This window comes from Emys orbicularis, chromosome 6 (assembly GCF_028017835.1).
Source record: "Emys orbicularis isolate rEmyOrb1 chromosome 6, rEmyOrb1.hap1, whole genome shotgun sequence".
In the NCBI taxonomy this organism is placed as follows: Eukaryota; Metazoa; Chordata; order Testudines; family Emydidae; genus Emys; species Emys orbicularis.
The window spans coordinates 97,149,805-97,169,691 of record NC_088688.1 but is presented as its reverse complement, the minus strand read 5'-3'; the positions used below and the strand labels follow the sequence as shown (position 1 = coordinate 97,169,691).

Genomic DNA, 19,887 nt, shown 5'->3' with positions numbered 1-19,887 from the left:
TCTCACAGGACATGTGAACGTGTCACAGAATACTGAAATCCATCTTAAACCTGGTACTTTTCCATTTAGAAGGAAGGGTGGAAACCCAGAGAGAGTCAAAGGATTCTCGCCTTGTGCCAAAGATATAAAAGAGGGTGGAACAGAACAAAGGATGCCAGTCATGAGGAATCGCCTAGTTACCACCTAAGCTGGAACTGACAAGGACTGACCAGGGAAAAGGATTGAGCCCATACTAGGGAGGAGTCTAGTCTGTGAAAGAAGCTTATAGGAACATCTCTGAGGGTGGAACTCTGGGCTTGCAGTTTACTTGTAACTTCTGGTAAGCTACAGTGCTCTCTGTATGAGGAGCCTGTCTCTAGTTTTGCATCCTTAAAATAGTCTGAAGGCTGGAACTTTTCACATCACAAGATTCCCTGCAATAGGGGGCCAAAATCACGTTACTCACGATAAATTTGAAACGGTTGACAATACGGTAGTGATTCTTGGCTAATGAGATCCTTATTCCTTTAGTGCATTGGAGACTTACTTTTTAATGTTGTTGGCTTTTCAGTGCTTGTCATTTTAACTTGAAGTTTTTGGAAGGAGCAGTACCATGCTTTCTGGGCCAAAATAAGTCATGTGAATTGTTGATTTCTAACTTGTCTTAAGGAATATAATCTTTATTCTTTTAATAAAAATAAATTCTCATGATTAATGACCTATTATTAAGAATATATATTCCTCTATTGGTTTTCAAATTTCACCTCTAATAATGATCTAAAGTTATATTTAAAATATTTTAAGATGTTAAAAATCGTTGTAAACACATTTTCTTAGTTACAAGTTGATACTCTCTATAGCCTTAGTTTTAAATTTAAGATTAACCTTTGTTGTAAAACATTCTTCCAACATTCTCCCGTATTCTGTAATTACAATGACATGTTAATTTTACTCCATGTTCTTGTATGGAATTGTAATTAGAAATTAATATTTTTCTCTTTTCCTATTTCAGAATAGAAGATGAATAATCTTTCCTTTAGTGAACTGTGTTGCCTGTTCTGTTGTCCACCATGCCCAGGGAAAATTGCTTCCAAACTGGCATTTTTACCTCCAGATCCTACTTACACACTGATGTGTGATGAGAGTGGTAGTCGCTGGACTCTACATCTTTCAGAACGAGCAGACTGGCAGTACTCCTCTAGAGAAAAAGATGCCATTGAGTGTTTCATGACTAGAACCAGCAAAGGTAACAGGATTGCCTGTATGTTTGTGCGTTGCTCGCCTAACGCCAAATATACTTTGCTCTTCTCACATGGAAATGCTGTTGACTTAGGTCAGATGAGCAGTTTTTACATAGGACTGGGTTCACGGATTAACTGCAACATATTCTCATATGATTATTCTGGATATGGCGCAAGTTCTGGGAAACCAACAGAGAAGAACCTGTATGCTGACATCGATGCTGCTTGGGTGGCTCTTAGGACAAGGTAAGGAAGGAGTTAATTGCAAATTGTTTTTTGCTGTGCTTTACAAAAGTTTACTTCATGCTAGCATAGATTGAGTCTATTCCCATCTTAAAATACTGTATTCTAGAATTATCTGATTCATATAAGATCTGGGTGGTGAGACTGCCACATTTCAAGTGAATTGCTTACAGAATTACTGCTATATGTTAAATCTGTTTTAGGCTCCAGTTCTGCAAATTGGATCAGCTTGCAGGATCAGGGCATAAATGATTATAGATGGCTTGAAATTCTAGTGCCCAAAGGCAGATACTTTTGGAGCAGTCCACTTAACTAATCTGTGTGTATCCCGCTTCTATTGGAGGATTAACAGATACCAGTGTCAGCAAATGTCAACCAGGCCCACTGCTCCTGGAGTGATCTCACATTTGATCTGAGAAAGCTGTCTGCTGTTTTCCTTGTAATGTTCTTTGTTGGTGTGCTGGTAACCTGCAGCAGAGTCCTTTCCCATCTCATCCACTTCAGACCTGTAGCTTCAGCAACAAGGAACAAGTAGTTTAAGGGGCGTGTGAGGTACCCTGACGTTGCGGGAGAGGGGAGGAAGGGCCCTGCCATTGCATGATTGGGGCACACAGATTGGGAGCACTTTGCCCCTTGGGGCATGCACAACCTTTTCTAAAACCTTGTAAACTATATCTTGTATGTGTTAGAGTATTTTAAAAAACAAACATATGGACTGTCTTGCATAGACAGAAGAACAGAATAGTATAAATTGCTAGTTGTGCATCTAAACTGTAGAAAGTGCATTGTGCTTGAGAAATAGTATGTGATTGTTTTAAACACTAGTCAGATTTTCTCCCGGGTTTGGTGTGTTTTGCTGTGCTCTCCCAGAGCAAAGCTAGTCTTAAATCCAATATAGCCTGCTGTATGAGGAGATCATCTGATGGTGTGGTATCACTGTCATAGAATCATAGAACTGAAAGGGAACTTGAGAAGTCCTCTAGTCTGTCCCCTGCACTAAAGGCAGGACTAAGTATTATCTAGACCATCCCTGATGTGTTTGTCCAACCTATTCTTAAAAATCCCCAATGATGGAGATTCCACGATCTCCCTAGGAAATTTATTCCAGTGCTTTACCACTCTGACAGGAAGTTTTTTCCTAATGTCCAACGTAAACCGCCCTTACTGCAATTTAAGTCCGTTGCTTCTTTTCCTATCCTCATAGGTTAAGGAGAACAATTTTTCTCCCTCCTCCTTGTAACAACCTTTTATGTACTTGAAAACTGTTATCGTGTCCCCTCTCAGTCTTCTCTTCTCCAGACTAAACAAATCCAGTTTTTCCAATCTTCCCTCATAGGTCATGCTTTCTAGACCTTTAATCATTTTTGTTGCTCTTCTCTGGACTTTCTCCAGTTTGTCCATATCTTTCCTGAAATGTGGTGCCCAAACTGGATACAATACTCCAGTTGAGGCCTAATCAGCACAGAGTAGAGCGGAAGAATTACTTCTTGTGTCTTGCTTACAATATTCCTGCTAATAAATGCCAGAATGAGGTTTGCTTTTTTTGGCAACAGTGTTACACTGTTGACTCATATTTAGCTTTTGATCCACTATGACCCCCAGATCCCTTTCTGCAGTACTCCTTCCTAGGCAGTCATTTCCCATTTTGTATGTGTGCAACTGATTGTTCCTTCCTAAGTGGAGTACTTTGCATTTGTCTTATTGAATTTCGTCCTAATTTACTTCAGACCATTTCTCCAGTTTATCCAGACCATTTTGAATTTTAATCCTGTCCTCCAAAGCACTTGCAACCCCTCCCAGCTTGGTATCGTCCGCAAACTTTATAAGTGTACTCTCCATGCCATTATCTAAATCATTGATGAAGATATTGAACAGAACCAGAACCGATCCCTGCGGGATGCAACTCGTTATGCCCTTCCAGCATGACTGTGAACCACTTATAACTACTCTCTGGGAATGATTTTCCAGCCAATTGTAAATTTAGCACCTTCGTGACCAAGACAGAGTCTGCTCTGCAGGCAGCTCTGGCCCAGAGACAGCGCGCTCAGGAATGCAGCAGGAAAAATCCCTTCCACCCCAGGGGCACCTGTTCCAAGCCCCCCAGAGTGAACACACACACCCACAGGAAAAGTACAGTGGATATAAGAAAGGGAGATATTTACACCTCTACCTTGATATAACGCGACCCGATATAACACGAATTCGGATATAACGCGGTAAAGCAGTGCTCTGGGGGGGGGGAGCTGAGCACTCCGGTGGATCAAAGCAAGTTCAATATAATGCGGTTTCACCTATAACACGGTAAGATATTTTTGGCTCCCGAGGACAGCGTTATATTGAGGTAGAGGTGTATTTACAGAGGGATGAGAGGAGAAAAACAACAAGAGAAAGTATAAGGGGAGCAGTAGAACAGGGTTTCATCCAAACCAAGGCCCCACAGGCCCAGTGGTTCCTCAGTGTCTGTCCTTCCAGACTGTGCTATGTGTCTGCACACAGAGTTCAGGAGTCCTGAGCAAAGTTCCCATCCAGTGATGAGTCTTGGGTGCTCCTGGTCATCTTCAGCGCCAGTGAATTTTTTCCCAACAAACCTCTCCGGTGCCCTCTTCTGCTGCTCTCTGCAAAGCCACATAGAGCGACCACCTCCCCACTTAATTAGCTAGCAGCCTCCCTCCTTATTCCCAGTGCAGAGTCAGAAGCCCCATGCAGCTCTAGGCAGCAGTGATACTGGGTCCAGCTCCAGCCTGTCCTTCTTGAGCGATTCCTCCCTGACACAGTGCTCCTCCTGGCTCCTGTCCTGGGGTGTCCCCGATCGGCTGCCCTGTCCTTCCCAGGCTTTAGGCAGGTTCTCTGCTGCTTCACTTTGTGAGGGCCTGCAGGCTCTCCCCCAGAGCTCCAGAGCCACACACCCCGAGTTTCCCTCCTTTCTCTCGCTGCTCCCACTCCCAGGAAAAAGATTTAAAGGGGCCGTGCTCTCTAAACCCCAAAGGGGTTACACAGTTATGCACACATCTTGTAGCTCCATCTAGGTTATATTTCCCTAGTTTGTTTATGAGAAGATCATGTGAGACAGTATCAAAAGCCTTACTAAAATCAAGATATACCACATGTACCGCTTCTTCTCCCCCCCCGCTGCCGCCCTTCACAAAGCTTTCTTTGACAGGGTAACAAGCCATCAGGTTAGTCAGCATGGATTTGTCAAGAACAAATCCTGTCAAACCGTTACTTATCACCTTCTAAGTGTTTGCAAATTGATTGCTTAATTATTTGCTCCATTATCTTTCCGGATACAGAAGTTAAGCTGACTGGTCTGTAGTTTCCCGCTCCGGTTGTCCTTATTTCCCTTTTTATGACTTACAAACTGCTACCTAGCTCTGGCCAGCATAAGGAGCATACCCAGGGATTCCAGTAGCCCTGGAAATCCCCAGCTACTGGATTTAACTCCCAATGCCTTAGGGAGAGGAGTTAAAATTACACAGGCAACTTTAACTTTGACATTTCAACCTTTTTGAATGCTTCACTGTACAACTTGAATTCTTGTAATATTTTTGATGGGATTAACAAGGACTTCATAGCTAAGATTGAGAGGTTTCCTTCAAGTTTTTCTCCCCCACATCTTGTTAATTTCTGGGGTAAAAAAATCTTAATTTTTTTCTGTATAGACTACCTCATCTGATTTGTAGCCAGAGGGGGCAGTTATTTCACTGTAAAGTACTCTAAAGAGATAGGGTTTCTCAAAAGTGGAAGTGTTTGTAAAACAAAGGCTTGTTTTTAACATGCATGTTTTGAATATTTTAGTCTGATTTGTTTTATACATAACCCATTAATGGGAACTAATGCACAGAATTACATTTAAAATGTGCGTGGAAACGTGAAATTTAAGACTCTGGGAGTCCAGGAAGGCCTAAGTTAGTAGTATGGTTTATAGTTTCCACTGAACACTATATAAACATATGCTGAGTTTATAAATGCAATGACCAAAGAACTACGGAAATGGTGTACTGTGTAGGCTTGATTTTCTTTCCTCCCCACCCCCCCTGCCCCAACAACTTTCTGAAAAGTTCCTTTCCACCTGAAACCTTTCACGGATAATCTCCCTTTAAAGGAGACCAAGTTTAGGTAATTGAACAAGGTGTTTTTGAGTTATGAATAGTGACTTCCACATTCCTTAGCTGCCCCCCCCCCAAAAAAAGTGGGTGCTTCATCCCATAGTGTGACAAGCAGTCTTTTAAAGATCTTTTTGGCACCCTTTGCTGGTTGCCTGATAGGGAATCTTCTCTCCAGCCTATTTTTGTAAAATTAAGTCTAAGTAAATAGCTATTTAAAATATTAGCATTCTGTGTCTTAATATAAAATTACAGTATGGATACTAGTAGCTAAGAAACCACTACAAGCTTTCTTGTTTGTAATGAGGTCCACAAATCCATGATATTGTGTACTCCACTCTAGCCTTGGAGGCAGATGAAATCTGTCAATCAGAGGTAGGGGAAGTGTGTCTCTACCTCTCAGGCCTATGTAGTGAAGTCCAGGCAGGCTTTACCTCAGCCCCTTTGGGCATGAAAACTATCGAGGGCATTAGGCCCACAGGAATAAGTAAATAAGAAAAGAAAATTGTCATCTGACACCCTAAGTGCCCTTGCATGCCTTCACAAACAATGCTAACGTGGGTGGACAGTATTGCAAGTATGGTCTCTCTCAACTCATTAAAAAAATTGTACAGCCCAAATTTCTGCCCGAGGAGGAGTCGGGGAACGCAGGCAGCTATCCTAGATTTTCTATGAATGGGTGAAAATGAACCTGCCCCTGTTCTTCAAAATCAAAGCCTTATTCCATGTTGTTCCTAGGCCATCCCCAAAAGAATCAGGATGCACTTTACTGGTATCTCAGTTTTTCAGACTCCTGCAAGGGTTGACAGTATTCACTCACTCTACAGTAACCCCATGTGGATGAAAGTATTGTACCACCTGCACCATAGGCTTGAATCTTGTTCTCACAAAGCTGACGCAGCCTCTGTTCAAACCTTAGTCAAACTGTTCTCTGTACCATCTATCTTTGAGGACCGTAATCTTCATAGCCATCACACCAGCCCAAAGTTTTGTGATATGATTCTATTTCTCCAGTGTTCCATAAGAATAAGGTGTTTGTGTCTTTATTCATAATTCTTGTCTAAGGTGACCCCTGATTTCCATTTAAATGGGGCAGTTAGCCTGTTTATATCTTCCCCCCCCCCCAACCTCATTGATATTTAAAGGAGCTCAAACTCTGTACTCTAGATGTTCGGAGGGCCCAAAGTTTGATCCTAAATAGACAATTTATCTTCTAGTTTCCCTATGCTTCTCAGGCAGATAAGGGAAGACCAGGGGTCTGCCAATCGCAACCCAAAGGTTGTCCAAATGTTTGACACTGTGTATTACTCTTGTGATGTTGCAGGTCTTCAACCTCTTGGAGATATCTGTTTATGCAGAACTAGACACATGGCAATTCCTATAGCGTGTTCTTGCTCTATCATCTTAGTATTTTTCAGAGCTGCTAATTGAAACTCTATATGCTCTTTAAGTGGCAATGTTTCCCTCAGTCTCTAAATCTGAGGCCCAGTTTGGGAGAACAGTATTAGTCATTTCTTACTAATACACTCTCTCTCAAAACTGATGCACTATTTGGGAGGATATTTCTGTACTCTGTTAAACTAGAACTTCTCCACCAACCTCAGTGGAGATTGTACTGCTTACTAAATGCCCACAAGTGGGAACAGAGCAAGTAAAGGCCACCTTGAAGAAGAAAGTTACTTACAGTAACTGTAGTTCTGGTAGAATGTTTATGTCCACTACCCACCTTCTCTTCAAATCTTTGGAGTCTAGTGTTAAGTATTGCCATTGAAGGACAGCAAGAAGAGAAGGTAGAAAGGAAATGTGGCCCCAACTGACACTGCTTGTATAATTCCATGCTTGTATGTCCCACTCATCACATGTGGAAATGTGCAGTGGCAGCAATGCTCTTGAGCTAACCTTACTGATTAGTAGCTTCTCTATTTCAGTTTTGTAAACTTTGAGGCCAGTAGTAGCTGAGGAAGCAGTATGTTCAGTGTCGTGGAGTCACCGGGCAATGCTCTGGAACTACTCCATACGAAGCCAATCAGGACTCTGGGGGAGCATGCCTCCTCTCTGTGAGCATACTGTCTCCAGGGCAAGAAGCTTACACAGGGTCTGAGCTTGGAGCATTCAGCATCCCCTTCTCACACCTTGCACTTCCCACAGCGAGTCCGCACAGGCGGGGCTCCTGGGGAAGCCAGAGGGCCCTGCACCCCAGTTCCGCAGTCAGACATGACTCTCAGCCAGCCAGTAAAACTGAAGGTTTATTAGACAATAGGAACACAGTCTAAAACAGAGCTTGTAGGTACAGAAACAGGACCCCGAAGTCAAGTCCACCTTGAGGGCAGGGAGACCAGACTGTGGGTCTGGGCCTCCCTCTCTTTCCCCAGCCAGCTGCAAACTGAAACTCTCCAGACCCTCCTCTGGCCTTTGTCTCTTTCCCGGGCCAGGAGGCAACCTGATCTCTTTGTTCTCCAACACCTTCAGCTGGCACCTTTGCAGAAGAGGGGCCCAGGCCATCAGTTGCCAGGAGACAGGGTGTCGGCCATTCTCTATCCAGACAGCCTTGCACTGGCCCTCTAAGGCGGGGGTCTCCAAACTACGGCCCGCGGGCCAGATTCGGCCCGGGGCTTCCATTTGTCCGGCCCTCCAACCAACAGGGGAGAAGTGAACAGCTGAGTAGGCACGAGCAGGGAGGGGCCGCCGGCAGCAACTCACACGGGGCAGCAGCACAGCTGAGTTGTGCAGAGGGGTGAGGGCCTCTGGGAGCCAGTGTCCCCCCAGAAGGAGAGCCAACTTAGGGGAGAGTCGTTGCTGCCAGGGCCAGCTCCAGGCACAAGCCAAACAAGCTCATGCTTGGGGCGGCAGATTCTACGGGGCGGCATTCCGCCCAATCCTAGGGCAGCACAGCCGCTTTATTTTTGTTGGTTGTTGTTGTTGTTGTTTTTGTTTTGTTTGCTAATCCGGCCGCCCTGTAGGGGGCGGCGGCGCGGAGGAGGGGAGCGCCCTGCTGGAAGCGGGCTGCGCGCTCCGTCTGCCCCAGCCTGTGCCAGGTCCGTAGCAAGCCCTGCAGGGCATCCCACGTCCTTCTCTCCCAGCTGACTGGAGCGGCACGGAGCCCTCCCGGCAGGCGGTGCGGCGGTCGGGGCCGCGTGGCGAGCGCACCGCTGAAGCCCTGGCCGCCCCCTTCTCTCTCTCCCCCCCCGCTCCCTCCCCCTGCACCCCCACTAGCTGGGGCACGTCTGTAGCGCAGGGAGTTGTTTCCTGCTTTGCCGCTCGGGCCGCGCCACAGGTGGTTGTTTTTTTAATTTTTGTTTGTTTGTTTTTTTGCTTGCGGCGGCAAAAAAGCCAGAGCTGGCCCTGGTTGCTGCAGCCGAGCACAGGCACGGACCCCTGCCTTAGAGTAAAAATACAAGTCAGATGCTTAATTACATCTCCAATAAATGGAGTAAAGAAGATGGAAATTAACAATTTCATAATGGTTAAATTTTAACTACATCACTAATAGAACCAAACAGTATTTGTATGATACAAATGTGAGTTTTTAGAAATAAAATTAAAAAAAAGAAATGATTTTTAATGTATTGACAAATATTTTGTGATTTCACAGTACCTGCATCAATTAACTTTTATACGTGATTTAGAATTTAATGCAACACTGACACAGAGTGTAGTAGAGTAGTGTTGTTTTTTAACAATTTTGCACATATTTGCAATATTTAATTTCTTTCACAGTCGCTTCGGCCCATGAAGCCCCTTCAAAAATCTAATATGGCCCTCGTCTCATAAAGTTTGGAGACACCTGCTCTAAGGCTCTGCAACAATCACACACCCTTATCCCACCAACTAGATACTTAAGAAATGCATAGGGGGAAACTGAGGCACCCACACAGTAGTCAGAGAGAACATTAAGAATAGTCGCACTTCATCACATCCAGTCATTGCAGAGAAAAGATTACTTTGTACTATTCTTGAACTACTTTTCCCAGCTTATAGTTGTGACCAAATCCCTTGGCCGAAGGAAAGGATTGTTAAAAACTTGAACAGCAAGGGAAATGTGGGGAATTTACCCACAAAAACGTATTTAATTCTGTATAATAATTTGAGCTTTCATTTAAAGTTTTGTAGAAGGACCTGCATTTTTCAAAAATAGATAATTTGAGAAATTTCTGAATGCAATAAATTAAACACAGTCCATGTTATTTGTTTGAGGATTCTATATGTTCTTTATTGAGAGTTTGTATAGCACAGGGGTTCTCAGACTTGGGTTCAGAACCCCTCAGGTTATTACATGAGAGGGTCGTGAGCTGTCAACCTTCACCCCAAACCCTGCTTTGCCTCCAGCATGTATAATGGTGTTAAATATATAAAAGTGTTTTTAATTTATAAGGGGGGTTGCACTCAGAGGCTTGCTGTGTGAAAGGGATCACCAGTACAAAAGTTTGAGAACCACTGGTATAGCATATATCAGTCAGGCAAATGATGCAATAAACGTTGGCATGGGTTTTTGAGATTCCCTTACCTTACATCTAAACGATTATATAATTGCAGAATAAGGAAATGAGAAAATTATGGGTAAGTGCTTAGATGTTCACGTATATACACAGAAATAACAGGGTGGGTCTTTAGTGTGGATAAATTGTACTGGTGCATCAAAATACATAATTGTGTATTGTCTGCATGATGGACGTTTGGGAAGTGATTCCAGGATGTATTTTCCCATTTTGTCTTATAGCTGATAAATGGATTTGTCCTTCAGCCATTCCTTATGTCTAGGTGTCTTATTCTTCTTCCCAGTGTTTAAAAATTACACATGTGGCTATAATCGTAACTACTATTTCTCTGAATAATGGGTGAGATCACAGTTCAGAATAATCAAAAACATAGATGAGCTCTAAGGATGCATCTTCCCAGTATCTTAATGTTTTTTAATTTTTTGGTGAATTTCTAGCCAATATTTTGCTGTAGTAGGGCAATACTTTATATACTCCCTCTTTGACGTGGCCAGCTGTGAACAGTGGATTTACATCCTAATTTCTGAAGTCTGAGGAGTCAGATGAAATCTGTTTCATTTTTACAATGTGTAGTCATTTTTAAATTGATACCTGGTTGCTCTGTACCCATTTTGCTAGCTTTCTGTTTTATATTTTGACTACTAGCTTCTGTGTTTAAATGTAATGTTTTCTGGCTTGGATAATTGGGAAATTGTTTAAGGCACTTGATGGTTGAAGTACTTAGGGTTTTGTGTTTGTTTGTTTGTTTGTTTGTTTTGTTTGTTTGTTTGTTTGTTTGTTTGTTTGTTTGTTTGTTTGTTTGTTTGTTTGTTTGTTTGTTTGTTTGTTTGTTTGTTTGTTTGTTTGTTTGTTTGTTTGTTTGTTTGTTTGTTTGTTTGTTTGTTTGTTTGTTTGTTTGTTTGTTTGTTTGTTCAGGATGGATTTTGAGACTTTCTGGAAATTGAAGTTAACTAAGTATTCTATCACTGCATATACCAGCCAGTCGTCATACAATTGTCTAGCCATATTTTGTATAATATGGACCAGATTCTTCCCTTCCCTTTCTGATCCCTTTGCATAGATAGCTTCAGTGATACAAAGGGGTGAGTCTAGTTGTCTGTTCAGCTGAGAACTCCTCTGGTATGAGTGTTCTCAGCTGGTGTAAAGCCAGTGTAGCAGGCTTCTATGCCTCTACTTCCCCCATAGGCCAAATAAATGTATGAGGGGGCATGGCCAGTGCTTCAGCTCTTCTCAGCTGGTAGACTGTCTTTTTTAGGACAGTTGCCAGTTGGCATACGTTCAAGTTGTCGCTGACACTGGGATCAGGGACAACCTAGACAGAATCAAGGAGCCAAAACAAGCTACCTGCATGTCCTTTCTTTGCTGTGCTAAGTTGATCTTGAATGTAATAGAGAATCTATATCTTCACCTTCTACTTTAAATACCGGTCTTCCCAGATAAGCTCCCCAAAGTATCTGGCTAGGTATATGTTCACAAGTGCCTGATAGTAAGGCCAGGTCTACCTTTAGAAGCACTTTGCTGGTATAGTTTTACTGGTATACTATACCAGCAAAGTGGTCCTCATGTGGACACAGTTTTATACCAGCAAACACAGCCCCCTTGTCACCTTCCCCACAAAATAAGCTATACAACTAAAAGCAGTTTTGCCAGTATTACTGCATTTATGCTAGGCTAGAGACTTCTGACCAGCATAGCTATGCTGACAAAAGTTTGTCATGTATACTTAGCCTAACTTTCATATGTATTGAATTGGTATGATAACAATGTTTTACAAATACCAGTGCAAATGTACACCATACTACTGTATTAGTTACAAAAATTAAAGCTGAGTTCCTAAAGGGTGCAGCTTCTCATATCTTCAAGAGGAGCTCTGAGTTTTATTTTTCTGAGTAGTCTAAGGACTACTTTAAAACATACTGGCAGGCATTTTTCTCAACGTATTAATGTTACACAATGTGGGAGGGATATCTAAACGTGTGATACCACTATTTCAACATGTTGTAAAAATGACCCTGCTTTTCACAAATTGTATTAAATGGTGAAATACTATTTTATTAAAACCTTTATTTAAAAAAAAAAAAAAACCCTTACAGCTATTTTTTTCTCACCGTTTTTCTGTTTTCTTCTGATATATTCTAAAATATTTCACTACTTTAAAGCTTCTGTTTGTCCTACTCCCTCTTCTCTCCCTCTCTTCTCCCCCCCCCCCCCCCCATTTATGCTGTTTGGTTTTATTTTGTGTTCGTCTCTTTAGATTTTTCCTGTGCACATTTGCTCATCCTCTCTTCTAAGGGCAACTCTCATTTTCAAATCCATTTTTTTTTAATTTCCCTTTTCTCCATTACTTTGTCTACTACTTCCCATCTATTCCCACTAGCTTCTTCTGTGCTCTGTACCCATCTGTTCTAATTCTGCTTCAGTTAACCCCTTTCTTCAGTTTGACATGTTCTCTCTCTACCAAGCCCTGATATTTCTTCAATGAACTTCCTAGCAGTCAGACTGTAAAGAGCTGTGTACCTCTGGCAGAGGATGGGAGGAGTACTGATCATGGCAATTAGTGCTCATTTGGTTCTTTCCCCTTTAAGGCTTCGAAGCACCAGTTCATTAATTGCTTTTCTGTGGCCATGCTCTTATGGGAGGTGAGTGATGTAGAAGAAGGTTGTTGCACTGGACGCCTTCTGGTTTGGGCAGCAGAAATCTGGTTTCTGGCTCCGTTACAGTCTGCCTGTGTGGCCTTGGACAGGTCATTGAATCTCTTTCCCTTGTTCCCCATTTGTAAAATGGGTGTTATACTTACCAAAAGTAGATTCTCAATCACTTCAAGTCTTTGAATCAAAATAGATGTCTGCCTATAAAAGATAATCTCCAGATTAATCAAGCCATTATTTCTGGTCAAAGGAACTACTGCACGAAATTGTATAGTCTATTATGCAGTTTGACAGATTAGATTATCATAATGGTCACTTCTGGCCTTAAAAATCTATGAATGAGCAGAGCCCAGCTCACTGTGATTTTTGTCATCACAGACAAATGGGCATCTTCTTGCTCCTAGAAGGTGGCGATAGGAATAATTTATCGCATCCTATATAACAAGAGTAGCTGGTTGTCACTCAGTTGAGTATGCTAGTAGCAACTAACATAAACAAATGTTGTGCTCTCTTCCTAAGCTCCAGTGCCCCTGCTGCTGCTGCTCACAGCTTTGCAAAGCTGCAGCAGAGTGAAAACTAAGTCTTGCCAGTTTTGTTATGCAGAAGTGAAACTCTCAAAAATTTCCCCACTCTGCATAGGGAACCCTGAGCTGCAGCAGAGGAAGACACTAAAGCAGTTTACTGGGGAACAGAACTTAAAATGGAGATACCAGCTCACAGCCGCCACGAAATAGAGTAGCTGAGACATGGACTCTCATCACAGTGGCTAGGAGGGTCTGGGATGCATGGGAGGAACAGAAAGGGAGGATCTTCTACCTTAGAGCAGCTAAATAGGGTTCAGTGAGAGGGAGCTCGATGTCTCTGTCTGTCTAGACAGCTAACCAGAGACAGTATGAAGGATGGAACCCCTTAACAAGCATCCAAGCTCTCCCTTATCTAGATCAGTAGTTAATCTGTTACTGTATTCGGCCTCTGACCAGTTACCTAATGCCTCAAAGAGAGAGATGCAAGAAACCCCAAATTGAACAATTATGGAGTAACCAGCCCATACAGGAAGTCAGTTAATGGTTAGCTTATTCCTTGAATGAAGCATGAAGGTTTTATATGCCTTCCAAATGTTAAGGTTTTTCTAAAATCCGATCTAACATAGCTGGATGTTCTTACTATTCATATAAACTTGCAGTGTTTTTTTTAATCTTGCTAAGCTCTTGGCCTCAGTGGAATCTGATGAGGATGAATTAACAGACTAATAGTGTGGTTTGCAAAAATACTTCCTGTCATCAGTTTTAAATTTGTTGCCTGTCAGTTTCATTGAATGTCTCCTTATTGTTGCATTATGAGAACAGCTAAATAGGAGTACCAAGTCCACTTTCTCTGTACCATTCATTATTTATATATCTATCACGTCCCTCCATTATTTGTTCTCTGAACTGAACAGTTCCAGTATTTGCCATCTCTCTTCATGTGAAATGTTTTCCATTCCACTGTTTCATCATCTGGCTCTGAACCATTTCTATTTCTGCTACATATTTTTGAGACAGGGTGACCCAGAGTTGAACATGTCATTCCATAAAATGGGTTGTATTCTAAACTGAGTGAAGAAGCTCTTGGATAGCAGAGAGAATGCTTTCTGTCTTCCAGCGGGAGTGACAGAGGTTGATGATGGTCTGTGTGAGAGACTAGAAAGCCAATATGAAAGATGGAGAGGACTGAGCAGGATCCAGAAACAGCACCCACTTTGCAATTGTAGCACCAACCTCTTTTCAAACAGGGAGGGTCCTGGGCATCTCTCCAGGGCTTTGTTTCTTGATCTGACCTGAAGGAACATGCATAATTTTTCAATGTTTTTTGGCTGGTTGGTATCTAGTAAATTTTTTTTCAAGTCCTAATTATAAGCCTTTTTTTCTCGAGTTTAAAATTTTGTGGTACTAATTTGGATGAGCTGAAATTTGACATTGCCTCTATATAGGAGAATTTTATTTGAGAGTTGGGTTTGTGGTTTAACAAGGTGATGCTTCATTTTACTTGTAAGTAATTTTTCTAAAATTAAGAGTGGCTGAGTAATGTTGTAACTGACAGTCTTCTTTAGAGTCCCATGTTTGCTGCATATCCAGTATTAACAGCTCTTTTGTACAGTGTTTATTACACAAGTTTGTGGCAAATGGAATAGCGTTTAATGAAACACTTCTACCTTGGTATTTTATTAAAGGGGTGGGAAAGGACTATACAACCATTTAACAAGTAGATTATTTACTAAATTTTTGAAGTCAATATCAGATGTCTATAAAGTTTACACCAATAAAAGATGACATTATCCATAACTAGGGCCCTACCAAATTCAAAGCCATAAAAAACGTGTCACGGCCTGTGAAATTGGTCTCCTCCTGTTAAATCTGGTCTTTTGTGTGCTTTTACCCTATACTATACAGATTTCACAGGGGAGACCAGTGTTTCTCAATTTGGGGGTCCTGACTCAAAAGGGAGTTGCAAGGTTATTTTGGGGGGGAGGGGCACAGTATTGCCATCCTTACTTCTGCACTGCCTTCTTCGGCTGCCCAGCCCTGAAGGCAGTGCCCCACCAGCAGCAGTACAAAAGTAAGGGAGGCAATACCATACCATGCCACTCGTACGTCTGCGCTACTGCTGGTGGCGGCTCTGCTTTCAGAGTTGGGATGCCAGCCAGCAGTTGCCACTGTCTAGCTGCCCAACTCTGACGGCAGCAGCAGCACAGAAGTAAGGGTAGCTAGCAGTATCACAACCCCCTCTATAATAACCTTGAGGACACCACCACACACACACACACACCCCGCGTGTGCGTGAACGAACACACACACACACACCACTCCTTTTTGGGTCAGGACCCCTACAGTTACAACACCATAAATTGCTGAAATCATGAAATTTATTTTTTAAATCCTATGGCCATGAAATTGACCAAAATGGACCGTGAATTTGGTAGGGCCCTATCCATAACTTGAGTATAGTGGGGAAGAAAATGGACTGTGACAGCAGCATGAGCCTTTTTTGTTGTCACTGGGCTTTATTGTTAAACATATTTAAGTTCTTTGTTTAAAAAAAAAAAAAAATTGTCCCAAATTTGGCATGTCCATAACTTAGTTAAATCTGATGTAGAAAGCTGCCTTGATTTAAAATACCTTGTCCTCTTGGAATACAACAAACACTTCTGATTTCTGTAGCAGGATAACTAGTGGACTTGATTCCAGAGTTCTCCTGACTTTATCCATGGTGCTATTGCATACATGTATCCTTTAAACAAAAAACCCATATTTCAGTATCTTTCCAGACATAAGACAAAAATGTTTGACAAATACAAAACTGGTAGTAGAAAAGCTTTACTGTCAAAATTTTAAGTCTGACAAAAGCGGAAGATTGAAGTACAGGAAAGCAATATTACAACTACAATATCTGGTTCTCTTACTAGTCACTTTTGTTCATCCTACTTGGTAAATTTTGATCCACAAATATGATCATTTTTCTGCCTAATTCATATAACAAAACCGATTCAATTTATTTTAGTGTATACCAGTTTTTAACACTCTCTTAATTTTGTAGGTACGGAATCCGCCCTGAAAATGTGATTATATATGGCCAAAGTATAGGAACGGTACCCTCTGTGGATCTCGCTGCTCGGTATGAGAGTGCTGCTGTAATTCTTCATTCTCCTTTGACCTCGGGAATGCGAGTAGCCTTTCCTGATACGAAGAAGACCTACTGCTTTGATGCATTCCCAAAGTAAGTTACTATTAACTGTGACGGGTTAGATCACAGAACCCCCCTTGGGAGCTGCCAACTGATGAGCCAAGACTACTTCTGCTCCTGCTTTCCCTTCCAGCTCGGGACCCGAGCACCCTGTCTTGCTGAACCAGACACTCCCGTCTGCTCCAACAAAAACCCAGGGTCTGAATTACTTGCCCCAAAACTGCAGACTTAACTGAAAGCAGCTAACGGAAGTGTTTTTGTCTTTAACACTCAGATGCCCAACTCCCAGTGGGGTCTAAACCCAAATAAATCCGTTTTACCCTGTATAAGCTTATACGGGATAAACTCATGAATTGTTAGCCCTCTATAATACTGATAGAGAGGTATGCACAGCTGTTTGCTCCCCCAGGTATTAATACATACTGAGTTAATTAATAAGTAAAAAGTGATTTTTATTAAATACAAAAAGTAGGATTTAAGTGGTTCCAAGTAGTGACTGACAGACAACAAAGTAAGTTACCAAGCAAAATAAAATAAAACACGCAAATCTATGTCTAATAAAACTGAATACAGATAATCTTACCCTTAAAGATGCTTCAGTAAGTTTTTTCCTCAGACTGGACATCTTCCAGGCCTGGGCACAATTCTTTCCCCTGGTACAGCTTTTGTTCTAGCTCAGGTGATAGCTATGGGATTCTTCATGATGCCTCTCCCTTTTGTTCTGTTCCACCCATTTATATATCTTTTTGCATAGGGCGGGAATCCTTTGTCCCTCTCTGGGTTCCCACCCCCTCCTCAATGGAAAGACACCAGGTTAAAGATGGATTCCAGTTCAGGTGACATGATCACGTCACTGTAAGACTTCAAGCCTTCAATCCTCCCAGCCTGACTCACAGGAAGGCTTGCCTGCAGACAGAGCCATCCGCGGTCAGTTGTCCTGGTTGATGGGAGCCATCAAGATTCCAAACCACTATTAATGGCCCACGCTTTGCATAATTACAATAGGCCCTCAGAGTTATATTTCATATTTCTAGTTTCAGATACAAGAGTGGTACATTTATACAAATAGGATGATCACACTCAGTAGACTATAAGCTTTGTTAATGATACCTTACAAGAGACCTTTTGCATGAAGCATATTCCAATTACATTATATTCACTCATTAGCATATATTTATAAAATCCTATAGAGTGCGACGTCACACTAACATTCTCAGAATAGGGAAGAAAGTAATCTTGCAAATTCTTTGCAGTTGTCCTTTAAGGTAATATTAAAAAATGCTAATATCCTCTAATTACATAATTTGTTTGCCAGAAGCTGGGAATGAGCAACAGGAAATGGATCACTTGATGATTACCTGTGCTCTTCATTCCCTCTGGGGCACTTGGCATTGGCCACTGTTGGAAGACAGGACACTGGGCTAGATGGACCTTTGGTCTGACTCAGTATGGCCATTCTTATGTACAAAGAGTGAATCAAGACCTGATGAATCCAGAAACTTTTGAATACATGAAAAAAGATTAACAGTAATTTATAAAATTAAAAATATTTTTATAATGCTTGATTCACACATTTGTGAATGTTTTATGTTGCTAATCAGTTTTATAGGTGTCTTTGTATTAAAAGGTAAGGGGAAAAATATAACTGTCCCAAATATAACTAGTGGGTGGTCCTGGCCGGTGTATTGATGGCTCTGAATAAAGTGTCTCTTTGAGTCTGTTGCTCAGACCAGCAAGGACTGGGAAAAGCTATGCCCTCACTGCTGCTACCCATGCTACTGCAGCTACGCTGCTATTTATACTTGTGCTAGCTTGATGAGAATTAGAATGAGCGAAGGAATCGCACCTCTAGTTCATAGCGCAGCCATAGCCTAAGGACAGATCTAAACTAACAAGTTAAGTTGGCCCAGCTATGTCGTTCAGAGTTGTGAAAAATCCACACCCCTGAGCAACATAGTTAAGCTGACCTAACCCTTGATGTAGACAGCACTAGGTCAATGGAATAATTCTTGTATCAACCTAGCTACTGCTTGGTGGTGGATTAACTACAGCAATGGGAGAACTCTTCCCGTTGCTATAGCAAGAGGCTACACTGAAGCGCTACAGCTGTGTTGTGCCTGTTTACGTGTAGACATAGCCTAAGAGTCTTATTCTTGAAGGTTACGTGTGTAAAGTTGACTGTTCTGTGTTCATTTTTGTATCTCTTTTCTTGCAGCATTGACAAAATTTCTAAAATAACATCGCCAGTGTTAATAATCCATGGGACTGAAGATGAAGTAATTGACTTTTCGCATGGCTTAGCATTATTTGAGCGTTGCCAGAGACCTGTAGAGCCACTGTGGGTAGAAGGAGCAGGCCATAATGATGTGGAACTTTATGGACAGTACCTTGAACGATTAAAACAGTTTGTATCACAGGAACTGGTGAATTTGTAAAGTACTTTATATATTTACATGCTTTTTCATTTCACTGCAGAACTGCACATTTTGATAAATACTAACATAAAACCTGAAGGTTTTGTTTTCAAATCATGTCAGTTGCCTTCATAAATGTACAGGTAATGATTTGTGAACATAATTAATGAAGGTTTTAATACCAGTATTATAAACTGGAATAACATGATCATGCAGTTCAGCTTCTGTAGTTCGTATACTATGTGTGCGTTTTCTTTTTAGATGTACAAAATATCACAAGGAGTACTGTATGAAATTTTAATTATGTAAAATCAGATGCTGTAAAAGTGTTGCCAAATGCTTTAGCATATCAGAAACAAATTTATAAATATTTTTTAAACATCTCAAAATGTACTGTGACTTATTCTGTTGCACAGGTGTACACTAAAAATCAGACTTCTAAACAGCTGTACTTGTAAAAATACCAATAGCCATGAGATTTAAGCAAATATGTAATGAAAACATAGACACTCACTGGAATTGGCCCAGGCCCTGTTTTATAGGGAGCAGGTCAAAACAAGTTTTGTGTTGTTTTTTTTTTGTTTTTTTTTTTTGCTACTGTGCATTATATCTTATGTCTTGTGGTTAATTTGTTGTTTTTGTTTTGTTTTGTAACTTGGAAGATGAGGTTTAAATCTGCCTACTCATCTATTCCTTAGCTAAACAGGTTATTCTGTAAAATGAAGTCCTAAAATAACACTGTTATAACAAATTTCATTCACATGCTCACTACTGAGGTGTAACTAAATATTTTAGTGGTTTATTTGAAACCAGTAAGGTATTTAGAGCTAGGAGCTAGTTTTAAATGTCAATTCTATAGAGATGCAGTATATGGATAGACAAACTTCCAGGATTCTTTCTAACTTTGTAATGAACAAATGCAAGCTTGCAGTTGTCAGTTCAGGTTTACTTTTGGGTGTTTATTAGTGTGCAACCTATTGTTTTTATTACTGTATGAAAATTTTACTAATCTGCTCCTGAACAGTGAAGAAAGAGAATGTTGA

The 19,887-nt window shown here is 41.3% G+C and overlaps 1 protein-coding gene across 1 annotated transcript; it reads left to right on the top strand.

Moving 5' to 3' along the window:
* Nucleotides 1-999: 999 nt before the first annotated feature.
* ABHD17B (abhydrolase domain containing 17B, depalmitoylase) lies at nucleotides 1,000-19,095 on the top strand. Its single transcript, XM_065406679.1, has 3 exons — nucleotides 1,000-1,466; nucleotides 16,284-16,463; nucleotides 18,646-19,095. The coding sequence occupies exons 1-3, from the start codon at nucleotides 1,000-1,002 to the stop codon at nucleotides 18,863-18,865; spliced, it is 867 nt and encodes a 288-aa protein (XP_065262751.1). The 3' UTR covers nucleotides 18,866-19,095.
* The last annotated feature ends 792 nt before the right edge of the window (nucleotides 19,096-19,887 follow it).